This window comes from Eleutherodactylus coqui, chromosome 13, assembly GCF_035609145.1.
Source record: "Eleutherodactylus coqui strain aEleCoq1 chromosome 13, aEleCoq1.hap1, whole genome shotgun sequence".
In the NCBI taxonomy this organism is placed as follows: domain Eukaryota; kingdom Metazoa; phylum Chordata; class Amphibia; order Anura; family Eleutherodactylidae; genus Eleutherodactylus; species Eleutherodactylus coqui.
This window is the reverse complement of record NC_089849.1, coordinates 38910280-38928840: the sequence shown is the minus strand read 5'-3', so window position 1 is coordinate 38928840 and position 18561 is coordinate 38910280. Positions and strand designations below refer to the sequence as shown.

General features: G+C 43.7%; 1 protein-coding gene across 1 annotated transcript; it reads right to left on the bottom strand.

Moving 5' to 3' along the window:
* Positions 1 to 6359: 6359 nt before the first annotated feature.
* Positions 6360 to 16587, bottom strand: LOC136587606 (keratin, type I cytoskeletal 19-like). Its single transcript, XM_066586301.1, has 8 exons — positions 16074 to 16587; positions 14603 to 14685; positions 9858 to 10014; positions 9533 to 9694; positions 9330 to 9455; positions 9026 to 9246; positions 7704 to 7723; positions 6360 to 6615 (listed from the first exon to the last, which is right to left on the bottom strand). Exons 1-8 carry the CDS (start codon positions 16521 to 16523, stop codon positions 6596 to 6598), a joined length of 1239 nt encoding a protein of 412 aa, XP_066442398.1. The 5' UTR covers positions 16524 to 16587; the 3' UTR covers positions 6360 to 6595.
* Between the last annotated feature and the right edge of the window lie 1974 nt (positions 16588 to 18561).

Genomic DNA, 18561 nt, shown 5'->3' with positions numbered 1-18561 from the left:
AACTAACTAATCTGGCACAGAGCCAGATTCGACTACGGGTTTCCGCATGCTGAATCCGACCCGTTCCTGTGCAGCCGGCCTTAATAGAACACTTAGACGGGTAGGAGAAAACTTTCTGATGCTATGGCGGTGCCTGTTGGCAGTTACTATATTTTGGATTCAGCCCAAGAATGGAATGGGGGTCATTTGGAATGATTTAAGGGTAGATTTTCATCAGATATTGGGAGGTTCAGTCATTTTTTCAATACCTGCAACTATTTTTGAGTTAGGGCTGATGTCATGTTGCGTGGGAATAAAGTTGTTAGGTTGAATTATGTGGTATGAAAAACACCAATCGCATGTGTTTTCAGGCAGAATCAACTACGGTCAGGTTCCCCATCAGACTTTGGCATCTGCAACCATTATTCCTCAGTGCCATTTGGACAGGGCACGGTTGGGTCAAGCACCTGAGAAACATTACAGCTTACGACACAACTTTGGTCCCTGTCTCATACCATTGCAACCGGCTGGATACACAAGGCTCTTTTTTTCCTACATTCCTCTGGGAAGATAATTACACAAGCAGAAGATGCCAGGAGATAAGAGCACCAGCCTCGCTTGGTCTCACTTACGAAGGGCTCCTCCTCCTCCTCCTACAAGTCTTCAGGAATGTGAGTTACTAAGTAAGTAAGTTTTCCAAAAAACGAGCGCTGTTCTTAGCTATGGCACCCCCAGAGGTTGCTTGCTGCAACAACCTCATAAACTGCCTTCTGAAGCCCGTTTACAACTCCCTGCGTGTGCAAAAAGTATAGTACTATGCGTTAATCTTGGACCTTCTCCTTCTCCATGCACGACAAAACTTTTTATCAATGTAACTTCTGACGAGCGCATGCAAACGTTTTAGTGCAACGTATTTCCGTAGTGAATGAGGTTGATATGCACGAGTCTTCTCACACTGCACTGTACTCTTTTTTAAGGCCTGTTCACATGCGTATGACACACTGCCGTCCTGATTTAAAAGGCCTAATGAGGTATTGCGCACATCTCATAGACTTCTATGGGGACCCCTGGTGCGCAAATGTGCGCAAATATAGAGCAGGTCCTATTTTTTTGCACATGCACAAAAAGCAAATGAGAACAAACCCATCGAAATCAATAGGTTTTATTCGCAGTGTATTGTGCGCACATATACGTCAGTGTGAAGTCCGCCTCATGTGAACACAACATAGTGATAGTTTACACCGAACAACTGTTACTTACCTACTAATACCACAGAACTGTGGGTGCTCTCCAGACGACTCGCCATCCCACCAGACACCTTCTGTACACTTCACCAGGCTTGAGGGCAAACTACACGATCAGTTCCTGTCCCATGACTTTTGGCATGTCAGTGTAATATGCAACGGTGATTACATTGTTGTCAGTGATAAAGGATTATTCCCCCCCCCCCCCATATAATATGAGATGAATGACAAACGGGGGTTTTATCATCATTGGAGAACGAGGTTGATATGCACGTGTCTTGTCACGTTGCACTGTACTCTTTTGTAGGGCCTGTTCACATGCGCATGACACACTGCCGCCCTGATTTAAAAGGCCTAATGAGGTATTGCGCACATCTCATAGACTTCTATGGGGACCCCTGGTTTGCAAACTATGGGTGCTCTCCAGACGACTCACCATCCCACCAGACACCTTCTTTACACCTCACCAGGCTTGAGAGCATACTACACGATCAGTTCCTGTCCCATGACTTTTGGCATGTCAGTGTAACATGCAACGGTGATTACATTGTTGTCAGTGATAAAGGATTATTCCCCCCCCCCCCCCCCCCCCCATATAATATGAGATGAATGACAGACAGGGGTTTTATCATCATTGGGGAACTTTACACTTTCTTAGTGAGTTTGCTCAGGTAATCCTCCAGTTTACACAAGATCCACGTCTCTGACCTTGTAGATGGTAATAAAACTCAGGCTGGCAGGATAATAGGCGCAAAGTTGACGGCTTATTTAAGCAAAGGGTCATTGATACACGAGAGCGTATTGTCACATTTTAATATGAGAAGCTGACAATCTACAGAGATGTGACGGCTTCACACCGGAGACCATCGTCCAAATAGTCATACGGACTAGTTGTTCAAATGACTAATCAGTTTGGGGTGGATTTTCCGTAGCAGCAAAGTGAATGAGATTTTGACAATCTTGTCCAGATGCTGCGGAAATATTTCACACAAAACCCGAGTGGAAATTGACATGCGGTGTAGGTATTGCAGTTTACACTTGAGGAACCCATCTCTTCTCAATGGGGGGGGCGGATTCCCCAACAAAATGGTGTAGGTTTTGAGGCAGACTTTTCGCTTCAGATCTGCTGTAGAGTGCAGACAATCCGCAGGAAATTCGCTCCGTGTGAACCCAGCCTCAGGGCTACTGCAGACAATGTATTTGTGAGCATTTTTGCGCATGCATAATATACGCATGCAATATGCAGAGAATAGTACCCATTTATATCAATGGGTTTGTCCCCATTTCCTTCTGTTGTGCGCGCATTTCTTGCACACCCAAAAATTAGGAGCTGCTCTATTTTCTTGCGTATTTGCGCCCCAAAGGCCCCATAGAAATCTGTGTGAGGGGCGCAAATGCGCAACAGAATGTGCACAATGCTGCAATATTTTGTGAAAAAAGAACACATCTGGACCTCATTAGACTAAATAGTGTTTTAAATCAGGGAGGGGGAGTCACATCCATATGAACAGCGCCTGCATGCGCAAAAGAGTACAGAACAATATGCCAATAGGAGCACAAATCAACATGGTTCACCACACAAATATATTACGCTAAAACGTGCGTATTTTCGCACAAGCTCGTCTGGAGCCGCCCTTAGAGCTCTTTCACATGGACGTTGTTTTTGCTCAGAATAGGCGTGTCAAAAAAAAATTGCATCTATTAGAACTAATCTAAGGTCCGTGCTGCGAGAAAAGATAGGACCTGACCAATCTTTGGTGCGAGCTGCGCAGGAGTCTCCATAGACTCCTATGGGAGCTGGATAACCCGCACCACGCAGCTACAGAGCGTGTGAAGAACAATTTCACCGCTAATTAAGCTCAGGACGGGATAGCTGGAAATCCGCCCATTCACGCCATTTTTGGTGCATTTAGACCCAATTTTTTTTCTCACCTATTCTGTTCGATAATGATGCCCGCTTAAAAGAGCCCTAAGGGCTCCCACCCACTAGCGTTTTTTTACTGCGAAATTCGCAGCGGTTTTTTTTTTCTGCAGGGGTCTTTGGGCTATGGGAGTTGTAAAGCTAAAATCGCGATTGCGCAAAATCGCGATTTCGCGGTAAATCGCGATTTTAGCTTTACAAGTCCCATAGACCCCCTGTAGAAAAAAAAAACGTGCGAATTTCGCAGTGAAAAAAAACGCTAGTGGGTGGGAGCCCTAAGGCTGGATTCAATCGGGGCAAAATTGCCGCAGAGTTTCCGTGCAGACTTTCCGCCAGCAATCTTAAACCCGAGCCTAAGCAGTAAAGTGGCCGAGATTTGCCAAAATCTCCTCCCCCGCTGCGGATAGCCGCTTGCGGCCAAACTGCACTGAATCCGCCCGACATGTCAACTATATCGCCGTTTCTACGCGGGCTCTCTTCTCTCTATGGGGAGAGAACGCCGCAGCGGAATACAGGCAGACAAGCCGCTTCAAAACCCGGGTTTTGTAACTGCCTTTCTGCTACAGAAATCTCAGGGAATTTCCGTGCGGTCCCGCTGCAGAACATTCCGCGATATTTCCATGGGATTTCCGCCCCATGTGACCACAGTCTCAGGGTGCATTCAGACTTCCGATATGAGCAAGTGAAAACGCTGAATTATGAGACCAGCGATTTTCAATGGTTTAATTCCCATTTGCGATGCTGTCACTCCTGTGATGTGACATGGAAAAAAAAAATCGCAGCATGTACTGTCTTTCTGCGTTTTGCGTTTTTTAAAATCACCCGTGCTTCCCTACAGAGCCTGCTCTTATCGCATCGCAAAGCAAGAACTTGCGATTTTCATGCGATGAGATGCGTTTTTAACATTAGAATGTCCTATTGACTTTCGCGCTAAAAAATAGTGTGATTTTATCGCAGGCAGCAGCGATGTGACGAGAGATTATTTTGAAGAAAAATCATCGCCGACACTCAAAAAACACCTAAATCCAACAGCGATTTTTGCCACAATTTTCTCGCAGCAAAATCGCAATCGCTGCTGTGAAGCCGCGCTGAGAGCTCAGATGACTTGTCTGTGTGCTTATCTCTTCCTCCAGAAACAGTCAGTCACAAATCACTTCTGCGGAAAGTTGCGACTCCCGTTTCCACCATGGATTGAATGACTTGTAAGGCGGCTTTTACACGGGATGGAATATTTCACGGAACGCTGCACAATATTCCACCATGAAGAAAATCAGCACTAAAATCTGCGTGTCGCTATCGGGATTCTCAGGCGTTAATACTACGGGCGAGAAATGAGAGGACTTGCGAGATATATGGGGCTGGACCTATCTTCCCAATTGTTTTTCACACTCGCCTGCAGGAGCGCGGAGTTTGAATAGTCAAATTTTTTTTGAAATGTTCCTCCAGAGCGGTGAGCGTATTCGCGCATGCACCCATCTGTTTGAGCCTTTACTCTGCAAAAAGAAGGTTTGAAGTAGCCGAGATACATATTATAAGAAATACATCCCCCTCAAAGTAAACTGTAAAGTATATAAGGAGTCGTGTTAGAAATAAAAGGTGACTTCTGGGTGTGTTCGTGTTTCATTTTCGTTGCTGCAATGTTCTGAAAGGTCTGAGGGTGGCGTCAGATGGACGTGTTTAAGCGTTTTTCTGTGTGGGAGAATCCGCTTGTACTGTGCATAGAATAGAACCTATTTATTTCAATGGGTTCATCCTCACTCTTCTCATTAATGCCCGCGGGCACAAAAAATAGGACCTGCTCTATTTGGTTTGTATTTGCGCACCAAAGAGCCCCGTAGAGGGGGCCATGTTCATTAGATGAAGGTGTGCTGGGAGCTTTTCCAGTGCTTATGTGCAAGGAAGGGCTAAAATATGAGCTGAACAAGTCGGAGACAAACGAGTGTATATCAAAATACGCTCGCTCCTGCGCAATTGTTTTGCACAGACAGCAAGTGTATTTTGTGTGCGTGCATACACAAATAATGTGCGTACTTGCGTGAGCACCGCTAGTTCACACAGGCCCTGATTTAAATGGCTGATTAGCCTAATGAGGTGCTGGTGATTGCAAGTATGCATAGGGCTTAGCACATACCCAAGTGTGCAGATGTGTGCGTTAGTGCACCTGCCATAGACCTGGCGTTAGTGCACCTGCCATAGACCTCTATGGGGCTCTTTGGTGCGCAAATATGCCCAAAATAAAGCAAGTCCTACTTTTTTACATTCACAAGAACCGCAGGCATAAAAAAAGAAGAGAGAATGGACAAAGATGCCAAATATTTATTTCCCCCAACATTTGCCATTGGGGAAGAGTTGAGCGCCGCCATACACATTAGATGAGCTGGTTCCATCAAAATTGGCGAGTTCGACCAATCTAGATCTAATTTGTATGGCCACTCTTGGACAACTCTATTTGAAGGGGTTGTACCAATATTGCCCTTTATCACTAGATTGCTAGGGGTCTCATTGCGGAGAATGGAGATCCCATATCCCCTTCTCCCTCTCACCGTGGCATCACACCACCATCTGCAGTAAGGAGGAAATTGAATGTTGCACAGTTCTATTAATCTTCAATGGGATTGCTGAAGATACCGGTGACTTCTACTCAAGCTATTTCCATCAGCCCTATGAAATGAATGCAGTGAAGCTGCGCATGTGTGACCGCCGCTGCGTTCATTGTCCATGCCCATGCAGGGAATGGGGTGCAGCAAGCCCACAGGGGAGAAAAGAGGAGAACATGAGACCCCTTGGGATTGTGGAGGTCTCAGCAGTGAGACCACCACCGATGAGACTTTTAGGGTGCGGGCAGACAAGCGCATAAACGGCGCGTTTTTGCGACCAAACGTATATACGTGACCATCTGAGGCAATGGTTTCGAATGTATTCGTTCACATGGGCGATTTTACGGCGCGTAAAAACAGCAACCCGAAAAAAAACGGAACATATGCGACCGAAATACGCGCCAACGCATATTCGATGGCCAAAAAGACCGTTTGCAAAGTAGGAACAAACGAAAATACGCTTTCTAGCTCTGGTCGTGATCGGTGAAAAACGTTCTCTCGGGCGATTATACGTTGCGCTCGTGCGAACGTAAATACGCCTACGCTCGTCTGCCCGCACCCTGGTGATAAAAGTCAATCACTCTCTTAGAAGGTAATGGTTTATATACACAAAGACACTTATTTTATGCTTGACCCAAAAGTTGTTATTTATTAAACAGCTGCGGCAAAAAGATTTTAAAAGCAAGCGTCTAATTCATTCACTAATTCCAGATGTCAAACATCTACGGAGATCTGTAGAACCAGCGGAAACTAAAAACAGATCTCGGCTTCCTAGCCTCTGTGTAAGCCATTCTCAGTGCGGAAAAAGAGGAGGGTCTTCTTACGATGCAGCCGCCTAATGTCTACCGAGGACTTCACTTCCTTTCGATTTTAACTAGAAAAAATAAAGAAGAACCAAAAATTAGCAATAAATCCTGGTCTACACGATCATAGAGGTGTGGAGGAAGAAGTCAACACTCTGTCACGGGTTCATGGGGGAGGGGGGGGGGCAAAGACCTCTCTGCCACATCATAAGTAGGCATATAGTTCTGTAGGTGGGGGCCAAATTGCCAATTTTACTATGGGGATCAGAAGCTACAAGTGGGTCATTGCCAACCTTCATCCGGACCCGACTTTTATTATTTTAGATAGTTGGCAGGGTTCTGGGTTGAGCTATGTTTTTGTCCCATTACTGAGGTCATTAGGAGTTTTTAAAGCATTTCCTCCAATTATTCTACAGAACGAGTTTCTGGGAGAAGTTTGTTTTTCTTAACAGAATCACCCATTACATTTTCAGGTTGTTCCTGGCTAGACTTGTTGCTCATGATTGATAAGACCCTAGTGGTAGCTCTGCAACTTCTCTACGTTGGACATTTCCAACAAGCATACAATGATTTACGGAGAACACGGTTTCCCTTTCTATATGAAAAAGGGTATATTTGAGACGAAAAATACCAGTTTTAAAAAAAAAAAAAACCGCTAAAGGCTGTCATTCAATTGAATAGAGCTTAGCAGCAATACCAGACACATCCCATGCACAAGGGTGGCGCTGTTTCTAGGGGGAAAAAATAAGATAACCTTTTTTTTCATCTCAAACAACCCCTTTAAGGTCAATGCTCACTTGGCATGAGTCACTTATAGATAGTGAATAATATTTTAGTTCTCAGTGCCAGTAAAGACTGTTCACATTTGCACCAGAAGCTCCGGTGCAGATTCGGCATTAAATGCCAAATGAAAAAGTCTTGCATGCAAAACATTTTCATTCTGTAAAATGCCAGACAGGATGAGAGGAGCGGAACGGATTATAGTCAATATAGTCAATGAGGTCCATTTGGCGCCATTCGGTTCTGTAATAAAACGGAACCATTGAGTTGGGATAATCTATTTTCATGCTCTTATAATGAAGCAGGAAAACGGAATCCTTAAGGCTGATGTGAACAAAGCCTTACCTAGAACAGAATATATTATAAGATGCGTACTCACCCTCTTTGCCCACAGTGAGCCTGTAGAAGAGAATAATGACAGATGTAAGAACGATTGCATGATTCATCTACTATTCAGCATACTTCAAAAATGTTCCCTTTCTCACGGAATTGTCGAAAGATATGGACTACAAAGGGTACAGCGCTTTTGCAAGTGTGCCCAATATTTCTGGGCAGATTGGGATGTGGCTTAAAAAGAAATGGTGCCACTCTAGGGAATACAAGGAATGCAGTTGCACCTGAGCCCAGGTGCCTTAGGGGGTCCATGAGGCCTCTCTTCTCCATATAGGGAGCCCAGTACTATGAATAAAGCATTATAGTTGGCGGCCCTGTTACAGGTTTTGCATTGGGGCCCAGGAGCTTCAAGTTACACCTCTGATCCTGAGGATAGGTCATCAATAGGTAAGCCCTGGACAACCCCTTTAAAAATGTTCTGCCAATGGAGATTAAAAATTTAGAGGTATGATTCAGTCCTACTTAAAGTGAAGGATCACAAAATATATTTTCTGACTTCTCGATGAGATATGTCAGAAGATGTTAACCATAACGTTCAGAGAGATGGGACAGCCATTAATAGCTAGAATGAAGAGATCCATTGATCTTTGGACCTTCACACATATTAACAGGTTTTCCTATTGAAATAAACGTGATTGTTAAACGGGGGTGAAGATCTTGTGGGTACTGAGATAATCACCAATGGTCTCTTTATTTTAGCATTTGGTAGGAGTTCTAGTTCATGGATCTATGATATGTCAAATATATTCTAAGTTGAACCTTTAAAGGGGTTGTCTAGTTTAAAAAAAATTAATGACCTATCCTCAGGATAGATTCTTGATAGTAGATCGGCAGAGGTCTGTCTCCAGGGATCTCCACCGATCAGCTGTTCTCCTGTCTGATGTTCTCGCGCCCTGAGCTCATTTTACCAGGAAGCAGACAGCAATGCTCCAACTGCAGTGGCCAGGCTTGGTATTGTAGGCCATGTTCTCAGGGAAATGAATGGGAACTTGACCTGCAATACCAAGCGTGGCCACTGCAGTAAGAATGGAGACGTTCTCCACCTGTAGAAATCAGCTCACTGCACAAGCGCACTGGTGAACAGATTATCGTGGGGAGACCTGGGCGACAGATCCCCGCTGATCTACTACTGATGACCTATTCTGAGAATAGGCCATCAATAATTTACAACTGGACAACCCACTTAATTCTATGACATTTGCATACACTCAGCCCACACAATAGATTTCATACTTTGTGTAGCTACTAGGTACTGGTAAGAAAAAAGCCACTCTAGATCAACATACATATTGAAGTACTACTACTCACTGTGCATCATGTCCTTCCAGGAGCTGACGATAGGTGGCAATTTCCTTTTCTAGACGTGTCTTGATGTCCATCAGCATTTTGTACTCATGGTTTTGGCGTTCCATGTCTGACCTGAGGTCATGGAGTTGTGACTCCAAACTACCGATTAACGCCTGAATTTGCGATAACTGTGCGCCATATCTTGCTTCTGTTTCTGAAAGGGTACCTTCAAGGGATGCTTTCTATGAAGAAAAAAAGTGATGGATCAGTCTCATCTGTTCTTGATTTTACAATTAGGTTGCCCAAGGAATCACCCAATACTAACCATGCTTAGCTGAGACTGAAGTTCAATCTCAAGGCCTTGGAGAGTGCGTCTTAGGTCTGTAATTTCAGTCCTGCTTGATTGGATCTGTTCTGTATGTACAGCAACTTCCTTGTTCAATTCCTCAGACTAGACCATAAAAAGGAAGATATTAGGTTGGAATAGGATATCAACAGAAATTAATAGTGAATATGTGAACTCCTTACCTTTGTAAAGAACCAGGTTTCAGCGTCCTTGCGGTTCTTCTCAGCCATAATCTCATACTGGTCCCTCATGTCAGCCAAAATCTTGGTTAGATCTACACCTGGTGCTGAGTCTACTTCTACACTGACTTGTCCACCAACTTGCCCACGCATTGCATTCATTTCCTAGAAGAGACAGTAAAATGTAATATGATACATGTCCTCAGACTCGTATAACAAACCCCTTAGTATAGTCTTAGTCCTCTTAGAATATCTTTATTGATTTTCCTTAGGATACATCCCTTCTTCTTGGCCATATATAACATTAAATAGTGTTTTAAAGTCTTACCTCTTCATGGTTCTTCTTCAAGTAGGCCAGTTCTTCCTTCAGGCTCTCAATCTGGAGCTCCAAGTCAGTTCTGGCCAAGGTCAGTTCATCCAAAACTCTACGTAGTCCATTGATATCAGCTTCCACACTCTGGCGAAGAGCAAGTTCATTCTCAAACCTAAGAAAGCAAGTGAGCTTGGATTAGTTTCCTTAGCTTCTACTATCCATCTGTGTTCAACTTCAGTCTGGCAGCAAGGGCCAAACTTGTCAGCAGTGCCACCATAGGAGATATAAAGTATTCCACCACACCCATTAAGCATGGTCCTCCATAAAAGGGGACACTCTTTGAATCCATTCACCATTCTCTCTATTAGATTCTAACCCCCTTCTATTATCTCAGAATTCACTAATAAGGTAATTGAAAATGGGATTCCTGAACCAGTAAACCCTTTAAAGGGGATTTATACCAAGATTGACTCTTATCACCCATCTATAGAATAAAGGTCTGATCGGTGGTGTCTTACTGCTGACAATGGGGTCCTGCTTCCTCCATCCTCCTCACTGCGGGCTCACTACACCCCAAACAGTGAGGAGTAGACTGAATGGAGTAGTGGTGCATATGCATTGTGCTACACCATTCATCTTCAATGGAGCTGGTGGAGATAGCTGAGTGCTTCTATTTGGCTATTTGCATCAGCCCCATCAAAATGAATGGAATGGTGCTGCGCATGCGCAACTGCTACTCCGTTTACTCTCTACATCACAGCAGGTAGGTGCAGAGAGCCCGTAGTGATGAGAAGAAAGGGACTTGGAACCCCATTCTCAGGATCGATGGGGGTCTCAGCGGTGAGATCCCCACCAATCAGAGTTTTATCCACAATCCTGTATATGGGCGGTGATAGTCCTTCTTGGGAATACCCTTTAAGGAAGCTATACATATTAGATTCAGCATAATATTCCAGCTTATATCTATGGGGAGCTTTATTTAGCATTGTATTTGGACCCTTATTATGCCTTACTCTAGGACAATTATAGAGATAATATTGAGGTATGATTGATATCTTTTATAGGCACCTTGTATTTGGGGCTCAGGCACAAGAGGATTATATTGCAATCTGTATTAATGTGAAATATTAAAAATTTACAAAAATGTCTAAATTGCTTTTTGCTAGACCCTTATTTTTACATTTAGGTGTGGCCATCCCTCTAATGGGTTAATCCAGGAGCTCAGCCGGATCTCGGCCAAAGTCCCAGACAAACACAATAGGTGCTAGCTGGGTAGCGAGCCAGAACACACAGTATTGTGTGCGGAAACAGTACAGACTGTATCCTGTTATACAGCTGAAGGACCCAGGTAGAACCTGGACATGTACCAGCAATGGCCGTGTTGACAATAGGATATTCTGTACCCGGTTCTTTTCTAATATATTCATAAAGAAATCTATATAGCGTGGCTTTTCATCCCGTAGTTTTTGAAGGGAGACGTGGGTGTTTGAGGTTCACCTTATGTGAAGGTTATTGTGTGTGATGTAACTCTTGTGTCCTGTGACTGATTACTCATTAACATCCTTTAAACAGTATTATGAAATGGGACAATGGAAAATAAAAGCTATATTCTGGAGCAGATGTATAAAGTTCCTCAGGAATCGGGCACACCCTGCACTCCTTTGTATCCCAAATGTCCTGAGGTTCTCATGGGTCTACTCTAAATGAATACAGATTTGATTCCATTACGTAGAATAAACTGCACAGTCACAGCTACAATAGGTTTTCCTTCACCTGAGACTTCATTCATACGAGCGTATATTAGCCCCATTTTCACAGCGGGCCAATGTAAGCTACCCATCTGATGCATTGGTTTCCAATATATCAGTTCAGATGGGCGTATTCCTGATGCGTAAATAAGGCTGGCAGGCAAAGATAGCGCATTTCGGCCTGCCGTTTTTACACTGTACAGAAAAGATAGCTTTGGACATTTCTTTTCTGGCAAGTCCATAGACTCCTATGGGACCCTAATAGAGCTGTCGGAAAAGGGAGGTGGAAGGGAGTTTAGCAGCGTCTCTGCTTATCTCCCTCCCCCTTTCCTCCCTCTCTCCGCCCCTTGTTGGATGTAGGCAAAGATAGGGGGGAGGACAGGGCTGGAAATCAGCACACTAGCTCCCACTCTGTCCCGCCCCGTACCATTGCAGACAGCCGGCAAGGGGTGGAGAGGGGGAGGGACTTTAGCAGAGACTCTCTCCCTTTGCCCGATGGTATTCCGGGTGCGGCGTATACAAGCCACACTTGGCCATCTGAACAGGCGCATAAACAGGAGATGCAGCCATGACTTGATCACGGCTCCCACTCCTTCATGCGATTTTCAGTCATGCTGTGGCCCTGACATGGCCAGCCCAAAAACGCAGCACCCGTGTGAAAGAGCCCTGAGGCAAATATGCAGTTTGCTGCCCTCACTCGGTATTTAAAGGGACTAAATCACTTTTTTTTATTAAGTAAGACCAGATAGAAAAACATTTTCCATTTTTCTAATCTGGTTTTATTTTCAAATTGTAGAATTTTTTTATTCTGTTGTCTATGCATGACTATAGGAGCGGCCATCTTGCCTGAGCTACATTTAACAGCATTTAGAGAGATGCTTTACAGCAGCCTCATGGGCCATTCACACAAGAGGACTTATTGACTTGTATGGGAGTGTGTCCTAGGCATGCTCTGGACTTGTGCGAGGGTCATCATGCAGGGAGGGGGAGTAGATAGTCACAGCTTATACCTATTGTGAATGGTGGATCCTATGTTATCTACATATCGGTGTTACATCTCAGTGTAATCCTGCCTGTGATGCTAGTGAGATGATTGCTGCAAAGCCTTCTCTACAGAACAGAAAGTATCAGCCTATTATTAGGCTCCGTGTGAAAGATGCAGTATTTTAGGATTATTTAAATATAAGTTGGGACTAAAAATTAAAAAAAATTACCAAAAACTATTTAAAAATATGTTTAACACAAAAATGTGATTTATAAAATAGGTCATACTTAATGACACAACCCCTTTAAATACCCTAGCTAAGGTAGGGTGCTTACTGATACTTCCAGAAACAGTGCCATTATTTCAGACTGGCTGTGTCTGGTATTACAACTTTGCTCCATTCATTGAATGCTCAAATCGTGGGCATATTCTGCTATACTATTCAATGGAATGTTGACTACTTCTGCAGTAGCCACTAAAAACCCAGCCAGGCCCAGCTAGACTCCACCACAGCCACTTTACTCCATGTCCTTTTTTAGCAATGCACCGCTCATTCCATTAGTTGTATATCGGAGGCAAATGTGCATTACCAAAAATATACTGACTAAAGACAATAGAAAAAAAATATCTGAATGGATTGTGTCTTCATAACTTTCCAGATGTTATAGACCATGCCTTCATAATCCCCAGAGAAGGAAAGGCATTTATGTGCTAGCGACTTATTACAGGCTTAGGTTGCCATAAATGGTCACATACAGAATCTGCTGCTATTAACTCTTCTTGATTCTTCTCCCAGTGGAGAAATGTTTCTTAATGTTCCTGAGGTTACTGTACAACGAGTTGAGAGCATTAGTTATAGATCTACCCAAGGATGTACATATCATAAAGGCAGACCATGCGGCTGCTATGAGGTCCAGAGTAAGGATGCCCTGCAGTGTTTCATTCCAACCCATTTTCTACTGGGTGGCTAGAATCAGTGCAGAACTCCCTTTTTCCAGGAAAACTGAACTTCTCAGAAACAAGGGGTTAGGAAACCTTTTTAAAGGGCACCTGTCACCATCATCTCACCGCTAAAACTGACTTTACTGGCGGGTAGGGGTTGAAAAATCGATCACTTCTAATGCCCTCATTTTTCCTAACGAGTCCATGTACCAAAGGTTATAGCTTGTCTCATGCATGCAGATGAGTAGAGAAGAGTAATGCTGATTTATGAGCTGACAAGATAATTACACCTACTTTCTCTTGATAGACAGCTTCTCATATCCCCCATTGCATTGTAAACCCTGTATATCCAGAGAAAGAGGGTAAGATTTAGCTTGGTGGCTTATATATCATCATGACTTTTCTTGGTCAGATGACTCTTCTCAGCTCATTTGTATATGGCAAGCTATAACTGTGGAACCTATTTGCACAGTGGTACATGGGTTCATTAGGGGGGGGGAACGGATTAGAAATGATTGATGTTTCATCCCCTATAAGCCAGTAAAGTTAGTTTTAGGGGTGAGATGGTGGTGATAGGTTCCCTTTAAGGGTCATGAAAAGGGAGTGGAAGGGAAAAAGCACTAGATCCTTGTATGTAAAAATCCAGCACTTTAATAATTGGGGGCTCATTTTGATCTTTGCTATGGGACCCCCTCTTTTCTATGTACACTACTGTATCTAGCCTAGACTTTTCTATAACCAGTAAATTATATATCATTCTATACAGACCAATTATAATGATGATCAAATGGGCCCAATTAGATTTTCGTTAATTTTGGTTCACACTATTACACTACCCATCTTAGGTCAGGGAGGCCTGACATTTACTGTTGGCACACCCTTCCCATGCCTTATGTAGTAGGACAAGGAAAATTGACCCTCCCACCTACCTGTACATGTGTAGCAAGAACCACCCTCAATGGAGAAGGTCAATGGGACCAGCCAAGGCGAGTCATGAACAAAGAAGGAACCACTGATAAAAGGGTCATAACCTGCAAACTTATAAAGCTCTTGCAATCAAATCCTTTAAAAAGTCCAATACTTACTTGGTTCTGAAATCATCTGCTGCCAGCCTGGCATTGTCTACCTGCAGGACAACCTTGGAGTTGTCAATAGTAGCAGCAAGGATCTGGAAGGCAAGACAGGTGACATTTTTACAAGCGTATTAGTAGAAAACAGCAGTTAATTTCCACTTTCACTGACAGTAAACCACACCTCACTCTTCTTTAGTCTTGCTTACCAGCAGTCATAGTGCTCCAAGGCTATGCCACACCCAAGAGACACAGAAGACAGAGATAATGGTAACTGTACCTGCACTGCGAGTACCTCATTATCTTACATTCTTGGGATCCCTGAACCTCTAAATTAGTAGTATGACCAAAACTAAAAATGTCTATTTAGGTGTAAAACCTGCAGGGCTTCCAATTTAATTAAAGCAATTTCGAAACAAGGTCAAATCTAGACATACTTTAGCATATGGAAATCAAGACAATAGAAACTATAACATATGTAGTGTGGAGGATCATCATGTTCGTGCATTACACAGATGACCCACCGGTTTTAAAGGGAATTGTGCAATACTTCATTTTCCCTGATGGGGTGCTATTAGAGAATATTACACTTGATAGCAGATTTCTACATAGATGAGCAGCGGGAAACTCTGTGGTCAGCTTATTTTCAGGTAACCCTAATGACAAAAAGGGTTCACCCAAAGTGGACAACCCTTATAACCGAGTCAGAGGACCATGAGGCGCTGCCTATATTCTGCACACATTGGTCACACCTGTTCTCCTTTAAAAGCTGGTTCCAGAATAATGAAATCTTCACTATTTAATTAATTACTCTTAATCCATCTTCAAATTACACATAATTAATAATAATGATAAAAGATGCCTCATTATCCTATATTACATTAATACGATAGCAGCTCAAAGAGATGTAACTGGTGCAATTTCAATTAATGAAACCGGTCTGGCCAGTTTTAGTGTCCCACGCGTAACCTCACTGAGGTTCTGCTTCAGGGCGGAAACTGCAAGCAACTAAAGTCTATATAATTAAGGATACCACTATAGGAATTCTATGCAAGAATGTATATTTGTCCACCTATTATATACATATATGTAGTGGTCTCCTCCAACCTGCGACTTTCTGGCTTTGCCAAACAACAACTCCTTGCTTGCCAGCTGCTAGGGCATGCAGGGACTTGTAGTTTTCCAACAGCCAGAGAGCCACAGGTTGCAAACCCTCATCATCAGGACATGGAATACATTGTATATAATGCTGTGAACTAATAATTCAGTGCACATGGAGAAGTAACGTAACTAAGTTGTATGGGATTTGCAATGGTAAAATTAAAATATAGTGTAACATGAAAGTTAAAGAGTAGTAGACACATAGTTGGATGTTCAAGGAAGAAGAGAAGAAAAAGAAAGTTGCATTCATATGTTGGGTACTGGATACATCCACTATAAGCTAGAATCGTAACATATGTTTGGGTTGGCATTAATGCCGGCTTACCTTGTCTCTCAGGTCGTCAATGATCTTGAAGTAGTGACTGTAGTCACGGGTTGGGCTGGGTCCTTGCTTTTCATACCACTCCCGGATCTTCAACTCTAGGTCTGCATTGGCGGTCTCCAGAGAGCGCACCTTGTCCAGGTAGGTGGCCAGACGGTCATTCAGGTTCTGCATGGTCTCCTTCTCATTGCCAGCCAACAGGGCATCCCCTGAGACACTGACACTGTACCCACCGCCATAGCCACCACCAGATCCGAAGCTACTGCTGTAACCACTGCCACCACCCAGACCACCACCGAATCCGGAAGAAACAAAGCGGGCAGATGACACTGAGACCCCCTGGCCTCCATACCCACCATGGACACTTGGGGCTTTGAAGGAGACTCTCCCAGCTCCACCACCACCAACACCACTTCTGTAGGAAGTAGAGGACTGGCGAAGAGAGTAGGACATGGTTATAGAGTAACTGGCCGGTGCAGACGTAGAGATGCAGATCACAGGAGTGTAACTGTTCTCTCTCCTCCTGCCTCCTTTTATTGCCTCACAAGCTGGGTGGTGCCACAAAGCCCTTTGGAATTTTACCGGTTCCTTCTTCACATGCCAAGTAAGAACAGAAATTTCTCATTGGTCTGCTAGAATGATCCCTTTATCTTTATCTGCCCCCGAAATTACATTTGACACTAAGCAAACAGGCTGCATTTTTTTTTCCTTTCCTAAAAGTTTAGACAAAAGAGCTGATTCAGACTCAGGTGGGGACGGAAGGAGGGAGGAAGGGGGGAAGATAGCCTAAGATCTGAGAAAATATCTCTGTGATTATGTATGGTGCAGAGAATTCATTCTCCACTTTAACTCATTTATCACCAAAGTGGAATAAAAGGTGCAGTTTGCAGGATTTAGTTTACAGTACACAGAAAAGTAAAGTAACTACAAAGTAATATCAAACTGGGTGCAGTCAAAAAGTCTGATCAGCCCTGTATCTCAATACTGGTGTCCTATATTGAAATAACAGTAGTGTACTTGAATAGGAAGACATGGATGTGCTACGTGATGGTATGCCACACGGACTCCTGGGGGCCCTGCAGGAAAGAGAGAGAGTAAAAAGCAATTGCAAAGTTGAGGAGTAGCGTGTGAGAAGCAGAAATCGCTTTCCGCATCTCTCATGGGACCCATGGGACCGTTGCTATGACTGAAGTACAGAAAGCGTACTTAAAGTTGCCTCCTTCTACTACAATAGGGGTAGATCATCCAGGAAGTCATCCAATGTCATCTACAGAGATTCAGTACCGATTCACGTTCAGAGTCCCCAGAATGAACAAAGCTATGGTGCCAAATTGCAACCCACACATTCACACTGAATTGTGCATTGTCTTCCTATTAAGTTGTGGTCTTACTAGTACTTTGCATTACATCTGCATTTAATCGGTATTTTGCTATTCACTAATACCATCCCGGAATGATAGAATCAGCCTAGACTGTTGAACGGCTCCATGCATGTATCGTAGCAGAAGGAGGCCACTTCGTGTACACTTTTTCTTACTTTAGTCATAGTAGCCATCCCCCGGAACTTAAAAAGTTGCGGAAAGCTGTTCAGCTTCGCAATTGGGTTTCACCCTCTATCTCTTATAGGAACCACAACAAAAAATTTGACATCCATATTCCGGAACCCCCACGGACCTGTGCGCCATACCATGTAGGACATCAGTATGGAGATGTCCTGGATCAGACTTTTTTTCTACAACCTGTATAAAAGTAAATGGGAAAATCCTGTATATAATAAAACCTAATAATATTAGGCCTCCCTCACACGGGCGACACCGCATCGCTGCGAGAAAATCGCAGCAATATTGCATCGCTGCACCGTATGATATCGCTGCGATTTTCTCGCAGCAATACCGCGATTTTGTAGCGCTACAAAGCCACATGTGACACTACGGAATCACGCGACTTTGTAGCATTTGCTACTGTCAAAGTTGCATCGCATCGCATGCAAACTGCGTTTTCGTGAGATGCGATGCAACAGAGAGAAAGGAGAAACATGGGCTACTAAACCTAGCATGTCACTGGCATATCACCGGACCTGCGAGGTTTGTGTGTCGTTTTGTAGCATGCTACAAAACATCTCATGTGTGAAGGAACCCATAGGAAACCATGGGCTTCACATACATGCGATTTGTAGCATCGTAGCAATGCTACAAAATCGCGCGACTTTGTCGCCCGTGTGAAGGAGGCCTTAGGCCTGTTTTTAACAGTCTGCTAGATTGTAGGGGACACCCTGCTGGAATGAGGCATGGGATGTTAGGTAGCCTACATGTGGGACTGGCAGTGGGCATCATCTGGTGGCAGACTGGTGCTGGGGAGCTCCAGGGTTGAACCCACTCCTGTTTGGATTGTCCATATGACCAGAAGAAATCACAGTTACGGTCCATGGAGAATTGTCTCCAAGTGAATAATACTCAGAACCACGCCACATTCTACAGTTCATACAGCTTTA